General features: G+C 38.6%; 1 protein-coding gene across 1 annotated transcript in view; it reads right to left on the bottom strand.

The window, feature by feature from the left end:
• Window positions 1-7,121: 7,121 nt before the first annotated feature.
• LOC139961092 (uncharacterized) overlaps window positions 7,122-19,211 on the bottom strand; it is a 54,558-nt gene continuing 42,468 nt past the window's right edge. Inside the window, exon 7 of the mRNA XM_071959976.1 lies at window positions 7,122-15,108. Coding sequence (XP_071816077.1) covers window positions 14,731-15,108 — 378 coding nt within the window. The 3' untranslated portion in view covers window positions 7,122-14,730. The remainder of the gene's footprint in view (window positions 15,109-19,211) is intronic.

Here is a 19,211-nt window from a genome sequence, read left to right as displayed (position 1 = left end):
TATTGACATTTTTTAAAACATTTTGTTTGATGAGTTTTCTGCAAGCTGCTATTAAAACAAGGTAGGATATATTTTGATGAAAAGAAGGCAGTAGTTGGGATTGAACCAGGGACCTGCTGCCAAAACTTTTTCTTCACCACTAGACCATTAGGTGGGAGAAAACTGGCTTGTTTTTCAAATATTTAGAGATCCAGTTGTTTGGACTTCGGTGTTTTTATAAAACATTTTCTCCCCTAGGGAAGCTAGTCAGGGGGGAGTGGTTCCGGCGAATTCCCTTTTCCGCTTGGGAACCTTGTCAGGGGGTGGGGTGCCGGCGAACTCCCTTTTCCGCTTGGGAACCTTGTCAGGGGGGAGGGGTGCCGGCGAACTAACTTGGTCGCTTAAGAACCTTGTCAGGGGGAGGGGTGCCGGCGAACTCACTTGCCCTTTGGGAACCTTGTTGGGGGGGGGGGAGGAGGGTGCCTTTTGGGTAGTCATTTGCAGCGATAACTCACCCTGGACTTGAACCAAGCCGCTCAGGAATGTCTAATCACCTATGGAACAACCAATTACACCATTTTGGTTCCCAAGGCATAAAACTTCGTTTCTTACCTTTATACTTCCACGTCCTCCAAAGAAAATTAAATTAAAAGGCTCTGGCTGGACTTGAAGCATGAACATGCCTTCACTGGGGTTCGAACCCAAGACAAGGAGTTGGTCTTGCTCTCCAGGTACAGGCACTACCAACTGCACCACTGTAACTGTTGAGAAATAATGCTCGTTTCTAATATTTAAGGTTCATAATGAAAGGAAAGAGGTATAAGAATAGTAAAAGGAAAACTGCCTTCACTGGGGTTTGAACCCTAGACAAAGAGTTGGTCTTGCTCTCCAGGTACAGGCACTACCAACTGCACCACTGTAACTGTTGAGAAATATTTCTCGTTTCTAATATTTAAGGTTCATAATGAAAGGAAAGAGGTAGCCTATAAGAATAGTAAAAGGAAAATTGCCTTCGCTGGGGTTTGAACCCTAGACAAAGAGTTGGTCTTGCTCTCCAGGTACAGGCACTACCAACTGCGCCACTGTAACTGTTGAGAAATAATGCTCGTTTCTAATATTTAAGGTTCATAATGGAAGGAAAGAAGTATCAGAATAGTAAAAGGAAAACTGCCTGCACTGGGGTTTGAACCCTAGACAAGGAGTTGGTCTTGCTCTCCAGGTACAGGCACTACCAACTGCGCCACTGTAACTGTTGAGAAATAATGCTCGTTTCTAATATTTAAGGTTCATAATGGAAGGAAAGAGGTATAAGAATAGTAAAAGGAAAACTGCCTTCACTGGGGTTTGAACCCTAGACAAGGAGTTGGTCTTGCTCTCCAGGTACAGGCACTACCAACTGCGCCACTGTAACTGTTGAGAAATAATGCTCATTTCTAATATTTAAGGTTCATAATGAAAGGAAAGAGGTAGCCTATAAGAATAGTAAAAGGAAAACTGCCTTCACTGGGGTTTGAACCCTAGACAAGGAGTTGGTCTTGCTCTCCAGGTACAGGCACTACCAACTGCGCCACTGTAACTGTTGAGAAATAATGCTCGTCTCTAATATTTAAGGTTCATAATGAAAGGAAAGAGGTAGCCTATAAGAATAGTAAAAGGAAAACTGCCTTCACTGGGGTTTGAAACCTAGACAAGGAGTTGGTCTTGCTCTCCAGGTACAGGCACTACCAACTGTGCCACTGTAACTGTTGAGAAATAATGCTCGTTTCTAATATTTAAGGTTCATAATGGAAGGAAAGAGGTATAAGAATAGTAAAAGGAAAACTGCCTTCACTGAGGTTTGAACCCTAGACAAAGAGTTGGTCTTGCTCTCCAGGTACAGGCACTACCAACTGCACCACTGTAACTGTTGAGAAATAATTCTCGTTTCTAATATTTAAGGTTCATAATGAAAGGAAAGAGGTAGCCTATAAGAATAGTAAAAGGAAAACTGCCTTCACTGGGGTTTGAATCCTAGACAAAGAGTTGGTCTTGCTCTCCAGGTACAGGCACTACCAACTGCGCCACTGTAACTGTTGAGAAATAATGCTCGTTTCTAATATTTAAGGTTCATAATGGAAGGAAAGAGGTATACGAATAGTAAAAGGAAAACTGCCTTCACTGGGGTTTGAACCCTAGACAAAGAGTTGGTCTTGCTCTCCAGGTACAGGCACTACCAACTGTGCCACTGTAACTGTTGAGAAATAATGCTCGTTTCTAATATTTAAGGTTCATAATGAAAGGAAAGAGGTATAAGAATAGTAAAAGGAAAACTGCCTTCACTGGGGTTTGAACCCTAGACAAGGAGTTGGTCTTGCTCTCCAGGTACAGGCACTACCAACTGCGCCACTGTAACTGTTGAGAAATAATGCTCGTTTCTAATATTTAAGGTTCATAATGGAAGGAAAGAGGTATAAGAATAGTAAAAGGAAAACTGCCTTCACTGGGGTTTGAACCCTAGACAAGGAGTTGGTCTTGCTCTCCAGGTACAGGCACTACCAACTGCGCCACTGTAACTGTTGAGAAATAATGCTCGTTTCTAATATTTAAGGTTCATAATGGAAGGAAAGAGGTATACGAATAGTAAAAGGAAAACTGCCTTCACTGGGGTTTGAACCCTAGACAAAGAGTTGGTCTTGCTCTCCAGGTACAGGCACTACCAACTGCGCCACTGTAACTGTTGAGAAATAATGCTCGTTTCTAATATTTAAGGTTCATAATGAAAGGAAAGAGGTAGCCTATAAGAATAGTAAAAGGAAAACTGCCTTCACTGGGGTTTGAACCCTAGACAAGGAGTTGGTCTTGCTCTCCAGGTACAGGCACTACCAACTGCACCACTGTAACTGTTGAGAAATAATTCTCGTTTCTAATATTTAAGGTTCATAATGAAAGGAAAGAGGTAGCCTATAAGAATAGTAGCACTGCTTATTACATTTAACCACTAACCAACCCACTCCCTCCCCTTACCAACCTCTTAGCAATTTAATCACAGAAGTCCCTTCATGTTAAATGTAATAGGCAGTAATAATGATGAGAGAGAATTAACCCTAAAGTTAGCATATTTATAAGGCTTTTTCAGGCCTAAAATTTGATAGAACTCCACTTTCAATTGGTGCTAAAACCTGGGAGTCTATTGCAATGAAGCATGGAGGTAAAAACAGTTTTACCTCCATGAATGAAGTAATCGAAACTTCGATGCGGTTTTGCATTCTGGTTTTGTCATGAAACAATTCAATTTACTATAAAAATTAAATTAAATTTTTCAGTTCCATAAACTTGTAATCTTGGTATGCATTTGCTCTTGTTATCCCCTATAATCTGTTACAGTTGCTGTTGAACCATTGTGTATTTTAGATCAGTGGTTTTCATATTTAACAATACTTCCATTTTTGTCTAAAGATTTAACTAGAAAGCAATTCTTGTTCAATGTTGGTATCTTTGTCTTTACATGTTCCATTGTTAATGATGCCAGGCTTTTATCCATTCTGCCACTTACCTTTTCTCTGGATAGTTTTGTTTCCTGTGTCAGTATTTTCATTCTAATCTGTATAATTCCATGCGACTGCTACCCGAAGAATCATTCATAAACCTGACACCATCTGGTGCTGTCAAAATGTTGTCTTTCGAATTATGTGAGTAATTTTCAACAAATCGCGTCAATCAGTTTGTAACGTTTACAATATGAAATCAAAACAGGCGAGAAATTCAATATAAAGCTGGAAAACATGAGACAGTCATTAGTTTGGTCGAATTTGATCACTTTAAAAGTTGATTACTTTGTGTTAAACAATTACTAATTTGTCATTGGACAGTGACATCTTTGTGTGGAGCAATATGAGTACTTTATGTTGAGCAATGAGTACTTTGTGTTGAGCAATGAGTACTATGTGTTGAGCAATGGGTACTTCTTGTTGAGAAGTGAGTACTCTATATTGAGCAATGAGTACTTTGTGTTGAGCATTGATCGAGTATATTGTGTTGAACAATGAGTACTTCTTGTTGAGTAGTAAGTACTTTATGTTGAGCAATGAGTACTATGTGTTGAGAAATGGGTTCTTTGTATTAAGCAATGAGTACTTCTTGTGGACTTCATCCTAGTTGGTCAGGTACAGGGAGTGTGTAACATTGATGTTAGGCTGAATGAGTCTTACAGGTAGGCCTATAAGTGAACTACATCCTAGTTGGTCTGTAACATGGAGTGTTTCTCATATTTAAGGCTGGATATTGCAGTCTAACATAGACAAATCCTACTACACTGGTCTATATACTGCTGATGGGAATGCCAAACTTTGAATAATATTGCACTTCCAACAATGCACCACTTGGGTTGTGTTTACAAGCCAGGTGTTACTAACATGTACACACACATAACGCAAACTTGACTGACCAGGATACTTGCTGAAATTCATCCTTGAGAACTTTACTTGGTACCCATGCATGTACTAAGTATGAAACTCATATTACTATAAGGTATGCACCAAGTGTTATATTCACAAACTGTTCATAATAGTTTATATAGGTTGACATTTTTGTTTATCAGAAAGGGGTACATGACATTGACCCCCACTTTGATGTCAATGGGTAATATATATATATATATATATATATATATATATATATATATATATATATATATATATATATATATATATGTATATATATATATATATAAATATATATATATATATATACACATATATATACATAAATATATATATATATATATATATATATAATATACAATTTAAGTAACTGGACATCAGATTTTGAGATGGTTGTTTTAGGAAATCATGGTCAAATGTTCATGTTGCTGTAATACATTTTCTAGAAACAGACATGTTTCTCTTTTTCAAACTCACATTAATCTGGACCTTTTGCAACTTGGAAATGATCATGTGTGATATGGGCGGCCATTTTGGCCAAAATTACAAGGTTGAAACAAATAAACAAGAAAGAAAATTGAAAAAGAAGAAATATGCAAAATGAAACAAACATATATATCTTATTATTGTTCCTTTTCATCTTTGTTCTTGTCTGTTTGTCTCTTTCACTGTTGTATTTTTTGCCCAAATGGCCGCCCATAGTGTGGCAGTCCAGGGACACTTCAAATCCGAGGACGGTCCATAAAATACGGTGACTGTCTCTTGAAATCGGGGACTTCTGGTCATCTAAGTTTACCAAGCTCAACTCAAAATTCAACAGTCGTCTGGCATTATATGGCTTGCCATAATACCACAGCCATTTGTAGACCATATAATTAAATGCTTTAGCACTACGAAATTCGCACGGACACTGTAAGTTTGGAACGAGAGAGAAGTCCCCTGGTAAATTTCTCCATTCATAAGTAAAACTTTTGCATTTCATCAACAGGTTTGTATTGGTTCTGTATTGACACATAATATGATGATGAGGGTACGACCAAATTGCTTGTTTATATATTTTTTTCTTCTTTATATTGTTTATGTTTAATGTCATCTCAATTCCTTGACATGGCCATCATCAGGCCATGTTTTGGGATTGAGTTCAGGATTTCAAAAGACTGAAAATTCACAAAGAGAGGAAGCAGACAGATATTTTGTTTTGACAATAAACAAAGTGTTGAACAAAGTGTTTCATCAACCAAACCAAAAGAGAAAAAAAACACCACCTCAGGATAGAACCATGTTCTATATTTCTGTGTTCCTTCTACAACTTGAGTATTATTCCAGCAGGTGTGGGATTCACCTTGGGCTATATTGCACGAGTCATTGTTGATTTTATATTAGACTACACCACTCTTACAACAGCAGCAAGCCCGTATACAATTTGGTTGCCGCGAAATTTTAGAGTGCAAAAATCCAGTATTTCTACTGGGATTTCAGATTCTCTAATTCTTAAGCATTGATTAGCAGAATCCTTTTTGTGCTTTAAGGATGCCTGTTAGAAGTACATGTTGATGCCTGTTAGAGGTGCCTGTTAGAGGTGCCTGTTAGAGGTGCATGTTAGAGGTACCTGTTAGAGGTGCCAGTTAGAGGTACCTGTTAGAGGTGCCTGTTAGAGCCGCCTGTTGATGCCTGTTAGAGCTGCCTGTTAGAGGTACCTGTTAGAGCTGCCTGTTAGAGGTACCTGTTAGAGCTGCCTGTTAGAGGTGCCTGTTGATGCCTGTTAGAGGTACCTGTTAGAGGTACCTGTTAGAGCTGCCTGTTAGAGGTGCCTGTTAGAGGTGCCTGTTGATGCCTGTTAGAGGTACCTGTTAGAGGTGCCTGTTGATGCCTGTTAGAGCTGCCTGTTAGAGGTACCTGTTAGAAATTTTAGAGTGCAAAAATCCAGTATTTCTACTGGGATTTCAGATTCTCTAATTCTTAAGCATTGATTAGCAGAATCCATTTTGTGCTTTAAGGATGCCTGTTAGAAGTACATGTTGATGCCTGTTAGAGGTGCCTGTTAGAGGTGCCTGTTAGAGGTGCATGTTAGAGGTGCCTGTTAGAGGTACCTGTTAGAGGTGCCTGTTAGAGGTGCCTGTTGATGCCTGTTAGAGCTGCCTGTTAGAGGTACCTGTTAGAGCTGCCTGTTAGAGGTACCTGTTAGAGCTGCCTGTTAGAGGTACCTGTTAGAGCTGCCTGTTAGAGGTGCCTGTTAGAGGTGCCTGTTGATGCCTGTTAGAGGTACCTGTTAGAGGTGCCTGTTGATGCCTGTTAGAGGTGCCTGTTAGAGGTGCCTGTTAGAGGTGCCTGTTGATGCCTGTTAGAGGTACCTGTTAGAGCTGCCTGTTAGAGGTGCCTGTTGATGCCTGTTAGAGCTGCCTGTTAGAGCTGCCTTTTAGAGGTGCCTGTTAGAGGTGCCTGTTGATGCGTGTTAGAGGTGCCTGTTGATGCCTGTTAGAGCTGCCTGTTAGAGCTGCCTGTTGATGCCTGTTAGAGGTGCCTGTTAGAGGTGCCTGTTAGAGGTGCCTGTTGATGCATGTTAGAGTTGTGTTAAAATGTTTAGTATGAGTGACCACTAATTGCTTGCCTAGCATATTTGGAAGCAATACTGATTTTTTAATAAAAGTGTTACACATTGCTGAAGACAATACAGTAGAACAATAAGTGAGGGGGAGGGGAGAAGAAAGCACACAAACAACAAAATTGAAAGATGTCAAAACTATAATTTATTGTCTTTTAATTCATAAAAGAAATGTTGTGGCAAGGCAAACATATAAAGAACACTAAACATGCTAAAAAACATAGGATGGAATGGCTAAAACACATGTAACAAATACATAGTATATAAGTATACAATCATTGATAATGAACTTTGGTGGGTTAAAATTGTACTAGGTCGTAAATGCACCACTGAATGGATATATTCGTATTAAACTAATGACTTATTTAGACTACCTCATATTTTAACATGGAAAACAACTGAATGCAGAAGAAAAGTGTATGATGCAAAATTGTGCATTTAAAGTATTTAAAAGTAATTACAACAGTGTCATTGGAAGAAACCATCTCTTGAGGAAGAATTTCCTTTCAAAGAAAGTATATAGCTTATGTGTTACATCGGTGTTATCAAATGCACACCCCCCCCCCTTTGCCCCTTCCACCTTTGGTTCAATTAATGGATCAATGGATTTAGCCTATATCACAGATATATGTTGTGAAGAACAACTTCCCAAACAGGGAGAGGAATCTGTTGTTCCACTTGAGGGTATCAAAGTCGTATCTGTGAGCTGTCATTGATATGTATGACGTCGTCATAGTTAAACTGGAAATCTGAAACTGGCTCAAATCTCTTTGCATGTCTCATTCAGTTCATATTTATGAACCACTCAAAAGAGAATCCTACATCTAATAATCCCTTACCACTGATTAGAATGAAATCATACATCCAGCATTAATCCTAATACCACTGATTAGAATGAAATCATACATCTAGCATTAATCCCTTTCTACTGATTAGAATGAAATCATACATCCAGCATTAATCCCTAATACCACTGATTAGAATGAAATCATACATCTAGCATTAATCCCTAATACCACTGATTAGAATGAAATCATACATCCAGCATTAATCCCTAATACCACTGATTAGAATGAAATCATACATCCAGCATTAATCCCTCTCTACTGATTAGAATATTGAATTTCTAGCATTAATCCTTTACCACTGATTAGAATGAAATTGTCTCTCTAACATTAATTAATGCCTTACTACTCACATCAATTCCTTTAGCGCTATTCCCTGTGTAACAAATGGGCTGCTTAAAACCATGTCATCTTAAAGCCTATGCATTTACCATAGGACACAATTTCCCACTGCATAAACTTAAACGCTTTACTGCCAATTTCAGTGGTTCAAGCGTATTTGACAGACAATTTTTTCTCTTAAATTTCTCCAAGTTTCATTGCAAAATACATATGAACCTAACCGGACTTGGGGGGTCAAAAGTACACACTTCATAATGTTTAAACACCCCATTGAAATGCTGGGTTAATACAACAACAAAACACTTCTTGAAAAGCCCTCCTATTTCCTCCTACCAATTTCCACAAACAAGCATTGAATACTCCCGTTCAAAGTGGCATTGCAACGGGCATATGTTGTACTTTACACTGATATAAAACTGATGTTCATTCGTCAATTCTTTCAATCCGACCTGATACCAACCAACTAAAAGACTTGCAAGAAAAACATCGGGGTTATCATCTCCAATTGGACTATATGCCCTACCTCAAGAGCACACCTCCCTGTTCCCCACCCCACCCCCCCCCCACTACACCAAAAAAATGTTCCAAGATGGCTCACTTATCAGTTTTTAGTTCCACTGTTGAACTAGATTTTTACAAGTTAACAGTTAGTGTAAAGGAACGCTCAACTCTTAAAAATAACCAAACTTAGTACCACCAAAGTGATATAAAAAATTAGGATGATAATGGCTATTAAACAAGCACAATTGGTCAGCAACTGTGCCCAAACCTTTACAAGTTTTTATTATTTACAATGAAGATTCATACATGAAATTATGATAAATTACAGATAAAATAAAACTGCTCATGTTTATGCTGATCCAGTATGTAGGTCTTTAATATTTCTCTTTTATTTTGTATTTTCATTTCTTTGTTTTCTTTCTTTTTCCCTAATTGTTTTTTGAAGATTTATGACGGCAAAAAAAGACATTATGACCACGATCTTTCCAAATCGATCCTCGTTAATTTCCTCGTTTGTTGCCTTCGTCAGATCCATCACCATCAAAACACAGAATGAGTTCAAATGTTACAAATTTTTGAAAACAGGCCATTAACGATTCCAAACAGCTCTGAGAGGTTTTGGTAAACTGACATCATAAAATTTGTTTATGATAGCGTTGGAGACTGTTTACATTATCAGAACAAGTCTCTTCGGGGAGAAGCAACAATACTCTCGGCCATATAGTTATACGACGAGGCAGAGCAAACCACTCAGTTGGATAGACTCTACGCAGAAACTAATGAGAAAGATGCCGGCATATTTATCGTGGATTATTACAATGTTTGTTCCAGTGATTCCTAGAAATAATGGAGTTTGATGGGAAAATATGAGCCGCCAGGCATAATGAAGCCAGACTACTGGGAAATCATTTTACTGTCGTAAACCTGCAGAAGTTGTTTTTTTACCAATTTTGGCTTTTGCTCTAGAAACCTCAGGTTGAAAACTTATTTTGTTTAGTGTCATTTAATGGTGTATCATGATGCATACTGATAATTTCATTAATTAGTGGACTTACAAAACTTACAATGCCTTTCTTAAAGCAAGGCATGTTATCATCAAGATAAACTCAATTTTACCCAGCATGATATAATGGTAAACAAGAAACGTACCTACTGGATAAAACTGATAGATTGAATGGCCCAATAACAAATTTCAGGGCAAACTGAAAAGGATTTTGTTTGGTTCAGTTTATCCCACAGACAACCAGCTCTTATCCCTTTTTGGTTGTCCAAACAGAAAATTTGGTAGTCCCAAAAAATGCAGCAATATATCAAAGACCCACCAATTTTACAATGTAGGAGATGTGTAGGTTTGGTGAATAGGCCCAGCTTTGGAACAGTTTAACTCCACGTCACTGAGGTGGATCAATGGCCTATCCTACTTTTGTTTGATTTCAGTATCTCCAAAGTGATCAAGGAGGGAGATACCTATTTCAATTTTTTTCCTGTTCAGGAGGTTCCAATGCTTTATGAATTTGAAGTACAGAACCTTGTCGTCTGTAGTACAACCTTCAAAGGTTGTCCGAACAGCCTAAATTTGGTAGTCTAGGATCATGATCGGACGGCAGCCGTTAAAAATATGCCACGACTTTAGTCCGCCTAGTGTCTTGTATGCTAATGAGCTAAAAAATGAGTACTCTAGGTACTTCTGATATGGACATAAAAAGTATTACTTTTATATCAGAGAAGGAATAAACCGATCTTCTCAAGGCATCTGTAGTGTGTGATATTACGTACTTTAATGGATCTTTGTGCGTGGTGAGAGAAGTACGCAACAGGGCAGCCCTTAGTGATGGGTTTTAATTATAACATTTATTTCAGATTGATATTCTCCAATATTAGTCCAACAATCTCCATCTTGAGTCCCATTTTTCAGGACTACACCTTGATGATCTTGAAAAGCAATCCATTTCAAGAACAAAATTATTATTACCTTAAGAAGAAAAAAACATCAATTATTAAAAAATATTCATCTTGGGTAATATATTCAAGGTGATATTTCATCTAAAGCTTCCAAATAGCTTTACAATTAGAGAGCATTAAAATCCTGTGCAAGACTCGCAGTAAATGGCACTGGTGGCTTCATATTAACATCTATCCTACATATACAGCAGCTTGCATATATTTTACATTTCGGTGGATGCTATCCACCCATAATTCACATGGCTGGCTTTCCACTCATTTCTGAAACCATCTGTACGGGCTGCTGTTGAGTACCTCTACTGAAAGAACCCTATCCGTGCTGCAGACAGCATATGAAGTCGGTACAAAAGCTAAACAAATTGGATCCATACATAGTGGTGCATCACGTTAACACCCTGAATGGTCAGTAGTGTACAAATGTTGCCAAAGTCAAGCACATTAACTGGCTATGACAAATGGTCCTTAGCAAGTCAGTACTATGCATAGGTCTGTTAGTAACACTGCCTTCTATGAATACACTACCAAAGGAATAACAATTCACGACTCCACTCGACTACTCGAGGAACCAATTTCTCTTCCAAGTATCACATAATACACTAATCACAAAGACTGCCAACTTTTCAGTTACCGCATAAATGTTACAAAATGGTGAAAACGCTTATTTTACCTTTATTTAGCTGAGTACACACATACCTTCGCCACTTGATATATAGCAACAAAGGACAAACAGGAATGTAAATACAACATATTTACTGAATCAGCTAGTTGAGAGGTATGCATAATATCTATTACCTACTAGCTTCTTTATGTCAAAGAATATACAAAGTACAACCGAAAAAATATAATTTGTACAAGTCTCTGTATCTTACGTTTACTGTTCCCACCCACCCCCCCTCCCCCCTCCATCCTTTAAGTCTTTGTAATCCCACCCTCCCACTCCCCTTAAGTAAACTAATAACCTTCTTATAACCATCAATATAGCGTATAAAGTGGTTCAATGTTGCATCATTTCTGTCGTTCATCATTGCTAATCCACACTATTTGCAACAGATCTCTCTTACATATTTATGCGTACATCTGAATTGCAATGAATCTGTCTGTTATTCGGCACAGCATTGTGTCCTTCTTCCCTCTCCGATTCTTTCCCCCAAAACAGCCTCAACTTAATTTCCTGATATTACATAGCTATGAAGAAGGAGGGGTGGGAGGGGTGGGAGGGGTGGGAGGGGAGGGATACGTTTGGGAGGTTCTTCTTTTTGTATTGTTTATTTTTCTTCGTTGTCAGGGAGTTTTCTACTGGCTGAGCCCACAATGGTTTTTTAGATCACTTCCTTGAACATATGATATGTTATTCTTATTTGACTTATTCACTGTACCGTGTCGTCAAAAAACAAGTACATGGAATGAAGTGACTTGCAAATCCTGTTTCATTTTACGATATAACCTTACGATCCTTACCTAAAATCACCGATAAGCGGAAGATATGTTACATGGCTATTATTTAACACTTTACAATATCCCCTAAACTGGGATTTCTTAATTGGTGAATTTATCAAGTTTCAGTGATTGCCAGACAAGCAAGGCTGGTACTCTGATCATTAAACCAATTTAATATTCATCAGAGACAACACAACTTCATAGACAACTTCATAAACGGCAGGTGAAACTTGGGTCTCCTAGACGAGAGCTAAATTCAAAGTTAGCAAGGTCAGAATACCTTCTTTTTAATCATGATTATTATTAAGGCACCCGGTGAATATTAAATGAGCACTTGATATTCAACACAGATATAATTTCTTCTGGATTGGTTTAAGTCATTCTTTTCTTCTCACAAAGAAAAATTAAATCCATGTCATAAATATTAATTTTAACTCTGCTTCTACAAGCTGACAAGTTGCAACACTGGACATCTGCATTTATGTACTTGGTATGGTTACAAACTCTCTGTGTTGCATGCTGACAAGTTGCAACACTGGACATCTGCATTTATGTACTTGGTATGGTTACAAACTCTCTGTGTTGCATGCTGACAAGTTGCAACACTGGACATCTGCATTTATGTACTTGGTATGGTTACAAACTCTCTGTGTTGCATGCTGACAAGTTGCAACACTGGACATCTGCATTTATGTACTTGGTATGGTTACAAACTCTCTGTGTTGCATGCTGACAAGTTGCAACACTGGACATCTGCATTTATGTACTTGGTATGGTTACAAACTCTCTGTGTTGCATGCTGACAAGTTGCAACACTGGACATCTGCATTTATGTACTTGGTATGGTTACAAACTCTCTGTGTTGCATGCTGACATGTTGCAACACTGGACATCTGCATTTATGTACTTGGTATGGTTACAAACTCTCTGTGTTGCATGCTGACATGTTGCAACACTGGACATCTGCATTTATGTACTTGGTATGGTTACAAACTCTCTGTGTTGCATGCTGACATGTTGCAACACTGGACATCTGCATTTATGTACTTGGTATCGTTACAAACTCTCTGTGTTGCATGCTGACAAGTTGCAACACTGGACATCTGCATTTATGTACTTGGTATGGTTACAAACTCTCTGTGTTGCATGCTGACATGTTGCAACACTGGACATCTGCATTTATGTACTTGGTATGGTTACAAACTCTACGTGTTGCATGCTGACAAGTTGCAACACTGGACATCTGCATTTATGTACTTGGTATGGTTACAAACTCTACGTGTTGCATGCTGACAAGTTGCAACACTGGACATCTGCATTTATGTACTTGGTATGGTTACAAACTCTACGTGTTGCATGCTGACAAGTTGCAACACTGGACATCTGCATTTATGTACTTGGTATGGTTACAAACTCTACGTGTTGCATGCTGACAAGTTGCAACACTGGACATCTGCATTTATGTACTTGGTATGGTTACAAACTCTACGTGTTGCATGCTGACAAGTTGCAACACTGGACATCTGCATTTATGTACTTGGTATGGTTACAAACTCTACGTGTTGCATGCTGACAAGTTGCAACACTGGACATCTGCATTTATGTACTTGGTATGGTTACAAACTCTACGTGTTGCATGCTGACAAGTTGCAACACTGGACATCTGCATTTATGTACTTGGTATGGTTACAAACTCTACGTGTTGCATGCTGACAAGTTGCAACACTGGACATCTGCATTTATGTACTTGGTATGGTTACAAACTCTACGTGTTGCATGCTGACAAGTTGCAACACTGGACATCTGCATTTATGTACTTGGTATGGTTAAAAACTCTACGTGTTGCATGCTGACAAGTTGCAACACTGGACATCTGCATTTATGTACTTGGTATGGTTACAAACTCTACGTGTTGCATGCTGACAAGTTGCAACACTGGACATCTGCATTTATGTACTTGGTATGGTTACAAACTCTACGTGTTGCATGCTGACCAGATGCAAACTTGACATTGGCATCCATGTACTTGGTATGGTTACAAACTCTCTGTGTTGCGAGCTGGCGGGTTGTATGAGTCTTTGTTGAAGTGGGTTCAGCAAAGAACTCACAGACCAATCAGCATTGTCTAGCAGTGGGCGTTATAAGTCACGTCCAAAATACAGAAAATGGGAACATCAGAGGAATATAAGCAAAATTCTTTTTGGGTGGGGGGGGGGAGTTAAAATATTTAGCTACAATATTGTTGGCTATAGTGGTATACTGAGATTTTCGATCCAATTTTTTTTTTCGATCCAATAAAGTGCAAACAGTGAGATCCTAACTGAATGAGAGAGATTCTTGTCTAGAAATATCAGCAGATGTTCTCAATTAATGATCAATTGGATGCATTGACTACTGACACTGTATGCTTCCCTGACAATGACACTCATAGCAAATGAATGGGATTCATCCACTCCGGGTAACGGCGTGAAATTTCGTAGATGACGTGCCATTTTACTAGATATCCAGTAGTCAGCATGGAAAAGCTCTCCATCAAGTCACATACATGTCAGGTGGCCGAATAACTCGTGTTGTCCATTTAGGTGCGCGACCTGTAAAACATTTATGGAAGGAAAGAGAAACGTAGAGCCAGATTTAAGGAGGACTATAAATGGGTATCCTCCACTTCATAATCTCGGAGCTGATCGGGACCGAAGTCTCCGATAGGGGCGATCATCTGTGCCTCTGAGTCTGACCTCAACCCTAAGAGGTGAGCATTGTTCGAATCCTTCTCCTCCATGGCTGGATTATCAAAGCCCAGCTCCGAGTCGTTATTTACGGTACAGTTTGTGATGTACTCTCCGCGCCGAGAGGATAGATGCTTGTCGCAGAGGAGGTACATCATGCCCACGATGATGATGATTAAACAGAGGAAAGCGACTAGGAGCAGAATCACCAGGATGAGCGGAGGAAGTGGATTAGGCGGTGCACTGGTGGGGGTAACATTATTGTGGCCTTGCTCAATCTCAAAGCTGATACCAAGCTGTGAATAGAATGAAATGGAAAACAAATTCATGAATATTTTTATTCCGATGAATAATGGTAAACATTTAATCATACGTCATTTACTAATGAAAAGTACTCTTTATGGATTAACTTTTTTATAAAGATGGAGGAATTTTTTCATCAATTTCCAATCATCAGATTATGCATATATGAGTCACCACAAAGCAACATATATCAGAGAGGTGTGAGGTGCACCTCAATTTAAGCACAGACTTTAATTGCAAGCAACTTGTGGCTGATACAGAGCTGACAGAATATGAAGGTTACCGCCTGTATTATAGGACGTCGTGACTGGCTCTTGGTACAACTGCATATATTGTTTGGATTGAGTACCCCAAAGACACCTTTAAAAGGAATCCCTGCCAGTTTGCACCATCATGATTCATTAATCATGAAAAATAAACATCTCCTCTATGGCGGACTACACTAGAGGCACCTTACAGCAATGCCTGCATGATACACTCAACATTTGAATTCAGATTTCCATCCTATTATTACCAATTTTGAACCAAATTTTCATACATCATTTCAAAGATTCATGCATACTTTGATAAACAGACATTTTTTTAGATTTCCTGGTTTGGATGAACTGTTTGCAAGTGTACATTAAAGGTATAATAGTCACTGGTTCTCTAGCTGCCGATTTTTATACTTTGACCCAATTTGTGAACTTACTATCTCAAATACAGTAAAAGCATGAATTTCTTGAAGTCTATACTTTCCATCACGATGATTTTGGCAAAAAATTTCCAAACCAGAGTACAGATGAAAGTGGAATAGGATAAAGCAGATTGTTCCATAGACCATTCCCTCTACCCCCCCCCCACCCAGCCACCATTCCTGAGTATATCCCCCACTCCCACCCCCACCCTACCCTCTTACATATAGGTGAAGCCGATTAGAATGAAGAGGATATTAACAGAAATGAAGGTTTCCTGGATTGCCCCGCTATCCTTATTAAACTGAATAAGTAAATTAACTATAAAATTGATGATCATTTCATGCAGCTGATATAGACCTGATACACTGACTGATAACATTTCCTTGTTCAGTCTCATTCTTTCGTAGGACGGAGCTTGCAAGGAGAGTAACGCAGCCAGTGGTACTGATTGAGCACTACCACAAGTATTAGCGTACATGATCTGGGTTTATATGTATGCAAGAATCTATTGCTTATAGTTTAAAATTGCATCATCATTTATGAGCAAATCATACCATTTTCAAAAGTTGCAAGTACCCACACACATGTATTAGTGCATGGAGGTAAAACAGATTAGTGTAACAGTTCTACTTGTAGTATACTTTATTAAAGCGCACAGACACCAAATGTATGTTACACATGTTCTAAACAGATACACAGCTTCCAATCCTCAGCTGTCAGATAATCAACCAGAGGCGGAGCAAGAGAAACAAAAGACAGTCAAATTAACTGGAGGGAGACCCCTCCCGGCAGTTACTTGAAATACATTACATACGCAGCACAAGAGTAGTCTGCAAGCTAACCCTGGTTGAAGTCCATAAGCCTTGTCTACAAGGCTTTACAGAAGGTGACCTTTTGATGACCCCAAATGACCTTTGACCTCCACCAAAACAGTCAGGTTTTTGTACTCATTCTATGGAAGTCACATGCAAATTAAAAGAGCCAATAGTGTTTCCTACATGGAGATATCATGTTTGCAAGGATTTAAAGTTTTGACCTGAAATGAACTCTTGACTTACACCAAATTGTGCAAAAACTACTACATACAGCTATCCTACCATTCATACATGAGCTCCTTTGATGTTCAAGTTCTTGAGATACATTTTTGAAATTTTCAAATTTGGCCTTCTGCTTGCTCCAAATGACCTTTGACCTCCACCCAAACCAATAGAATTCTGTACTAATTATGGGGAAGACACCTGCCAAATATGAAAATTGCAGAGGTTACTTAACTTGAGATATCATATTTACCAGCTAGGGTGTCACATGCACACACATGCACATACCAACTTGACTGCATATGTAATTACTTGCCTGCCTATGGCAAGTAAGCAAACAGTATTACCATTTGCAAATGTTTATAAGATTCCAGTGCACTACTGATGAGCAAAGGTTAACACTGCTTCGCACAACAAGTAGCTGAGATCAGCTATGAACAGGTGTTGTTTTAACATTCTTTGTGTGACTCCATGGATGAAACTGAACACTACACATTTAAACATTCCACAGAGATTTACAATAGACCTGTAGTACACCCCTCCCTCCACATACCAGGGAGTTGTTATGGAACAACTCCCTGCTCATACTGACTTACATACCATGGTCATACAACACATACAAAACAAATACTAGATGTCAAGGGTTTGCTGCAGCAGTTCACAATATTGATCAGAAACAGACAAAACAATTCCCTCTATGGTTCTACTTTTCAGCCAGCATGCTGTCTGTGAGAAGCCGAACACTGACTGCAGTGAGCAGAACTTGCAGGCTTATAAAGAATGTGCTTGCTGTAGTTGTATAAGTGGAAGCTATATCAAATGATGCATGACTGGAGTAAACTTACTAGTTTCAAAGTTTATGAATTATTTCCAAAATAGATGAAATAACACATATTCAGCAAACAACTGTGCTGTAATTGTTAGATTATAACTATTTCATACCGGATGTAATGACTATATAGATATACACAGGCCTAGTCTATTGTATTTGCCTTAAGAGGTGCTTGTACACAGAATGCATTTTAATATTAAATTGTCAAGTTTTCTAGAAGTGCTACCTTCTTGCAAGTGATGCCGCTCAAAATTATTATGTCCAGACATTGAATTTTTCAGTTTGACATTTGCACTTCTGGCTGAGAGAAATAAATTTGAGACAATTTTAATAGAAAATCAAATGATGGTGACAATAGTTATGTTCAAACATTTAAAGAAGACATCCAGAACTCTAACACTGTGTCATGTCTGCGAGTAATGTGAAGGGGTCAGACCTAACTCCAGAAGTCAGTTCTTCTGAGGGTTCGCAGCCATTTTTTCCCCCTCCTTAGTTAGCACTGAAATTTGGGCAACAACACTAAAGCCCTCTTACTTAATAAAAGGACAGTTCAGCGATACATTTATTGTTGGCATGTGAAAAGAGATATCTTAAAGGGTGTGAAGACTTGTGCAAAAAGAAACGTCTAATGCCGGTTATCTGAATAAGGTGTAAGAGAAGTGTTAGACACCACCATCGATCCCAGAAAATACACAAACAGCTTGCTACCGACGGTAATAAGACACTAGTGTACAGTCAGTACATACAGCTACGGTTACATCTCTATGTTCCGACGTCTCTATGTTCCGACGTCTCTATGTTCCGACAATACAAAATTATTTTTGGACTCATAATTTTTTTTGACCAACATTTTTTCGGACCTAACTTTTTTTAACCAAAATTTGTCTGGGACAAAAAATGTTTCGGACCTAATTTTTTCGGACCACATTTTTTTGGGACCAAAAGTTTGGTGCAAAAAAAAATTCGTCCGAAAATGGGGGTCCAAAAAATTGGGTCCAAAAAATTTGGGTCCAAGAAACTGTTGGTTGAAAAAAGTTGGGTCCGAAAAATGTTGGTCAAAAAAAGTTATGAGTCCAAAAATTATTTCGTATTGTCGGAACATAGAGACGTCGGAACATAGGGATGTCACCACAGCTACAGTCAATACCCACAGTACAGTGTACAAACGATACAGTGATGTACATCCCAGGTCCAGCTAAAGATAACAAGTTATCACGCTTCATTACTGTCTGCATTTTGTAGCGACAAGAAGAAAACTTCACTTGCAAGCAACGGAAAATTAACTTTTTCAGAGCGCGGCATGCGGTTTGGGGCGAGTCTTCAATCAGGCCTTTAATGAAAGTTTCACTGACCTCTGACATGCTGTTTCCTACACTCTGCATGGAATAATTTATCCTGTACCACATACATAGCAAATGCTATTCAAAATGGTCAAATTTGCTATACAAGTGCAGAGATGTGCCACACTTAATTACACATGAATCATACTGTTTTAAAACTGACAGGATTCAGAGATTTGAAAACTGCTTCGCAAGTTTTGAACACTAAAT

This window comes from Apostichopus japonicus, chromosome 20, assembly GCF_037975245.1.
Source record: "Apostichopus japonicus isolate 1M-3 chromosome 20, ASM3797524v1, whole genome shotgun sequence".
In the NCBI taxonomy this organism is placed as follows: Eukaryota; Metazoa; Echinodermata; class Holothuroidea; order Aspidochirotida; family Stichopodidae; genus Apostichopus; species Apostichopus japonicus.
The sequence above is the reverse complement of the archived record's forward strand: the minus strand, read 5'-3'. Positions and strand labels throughout refer to the sequence as shown.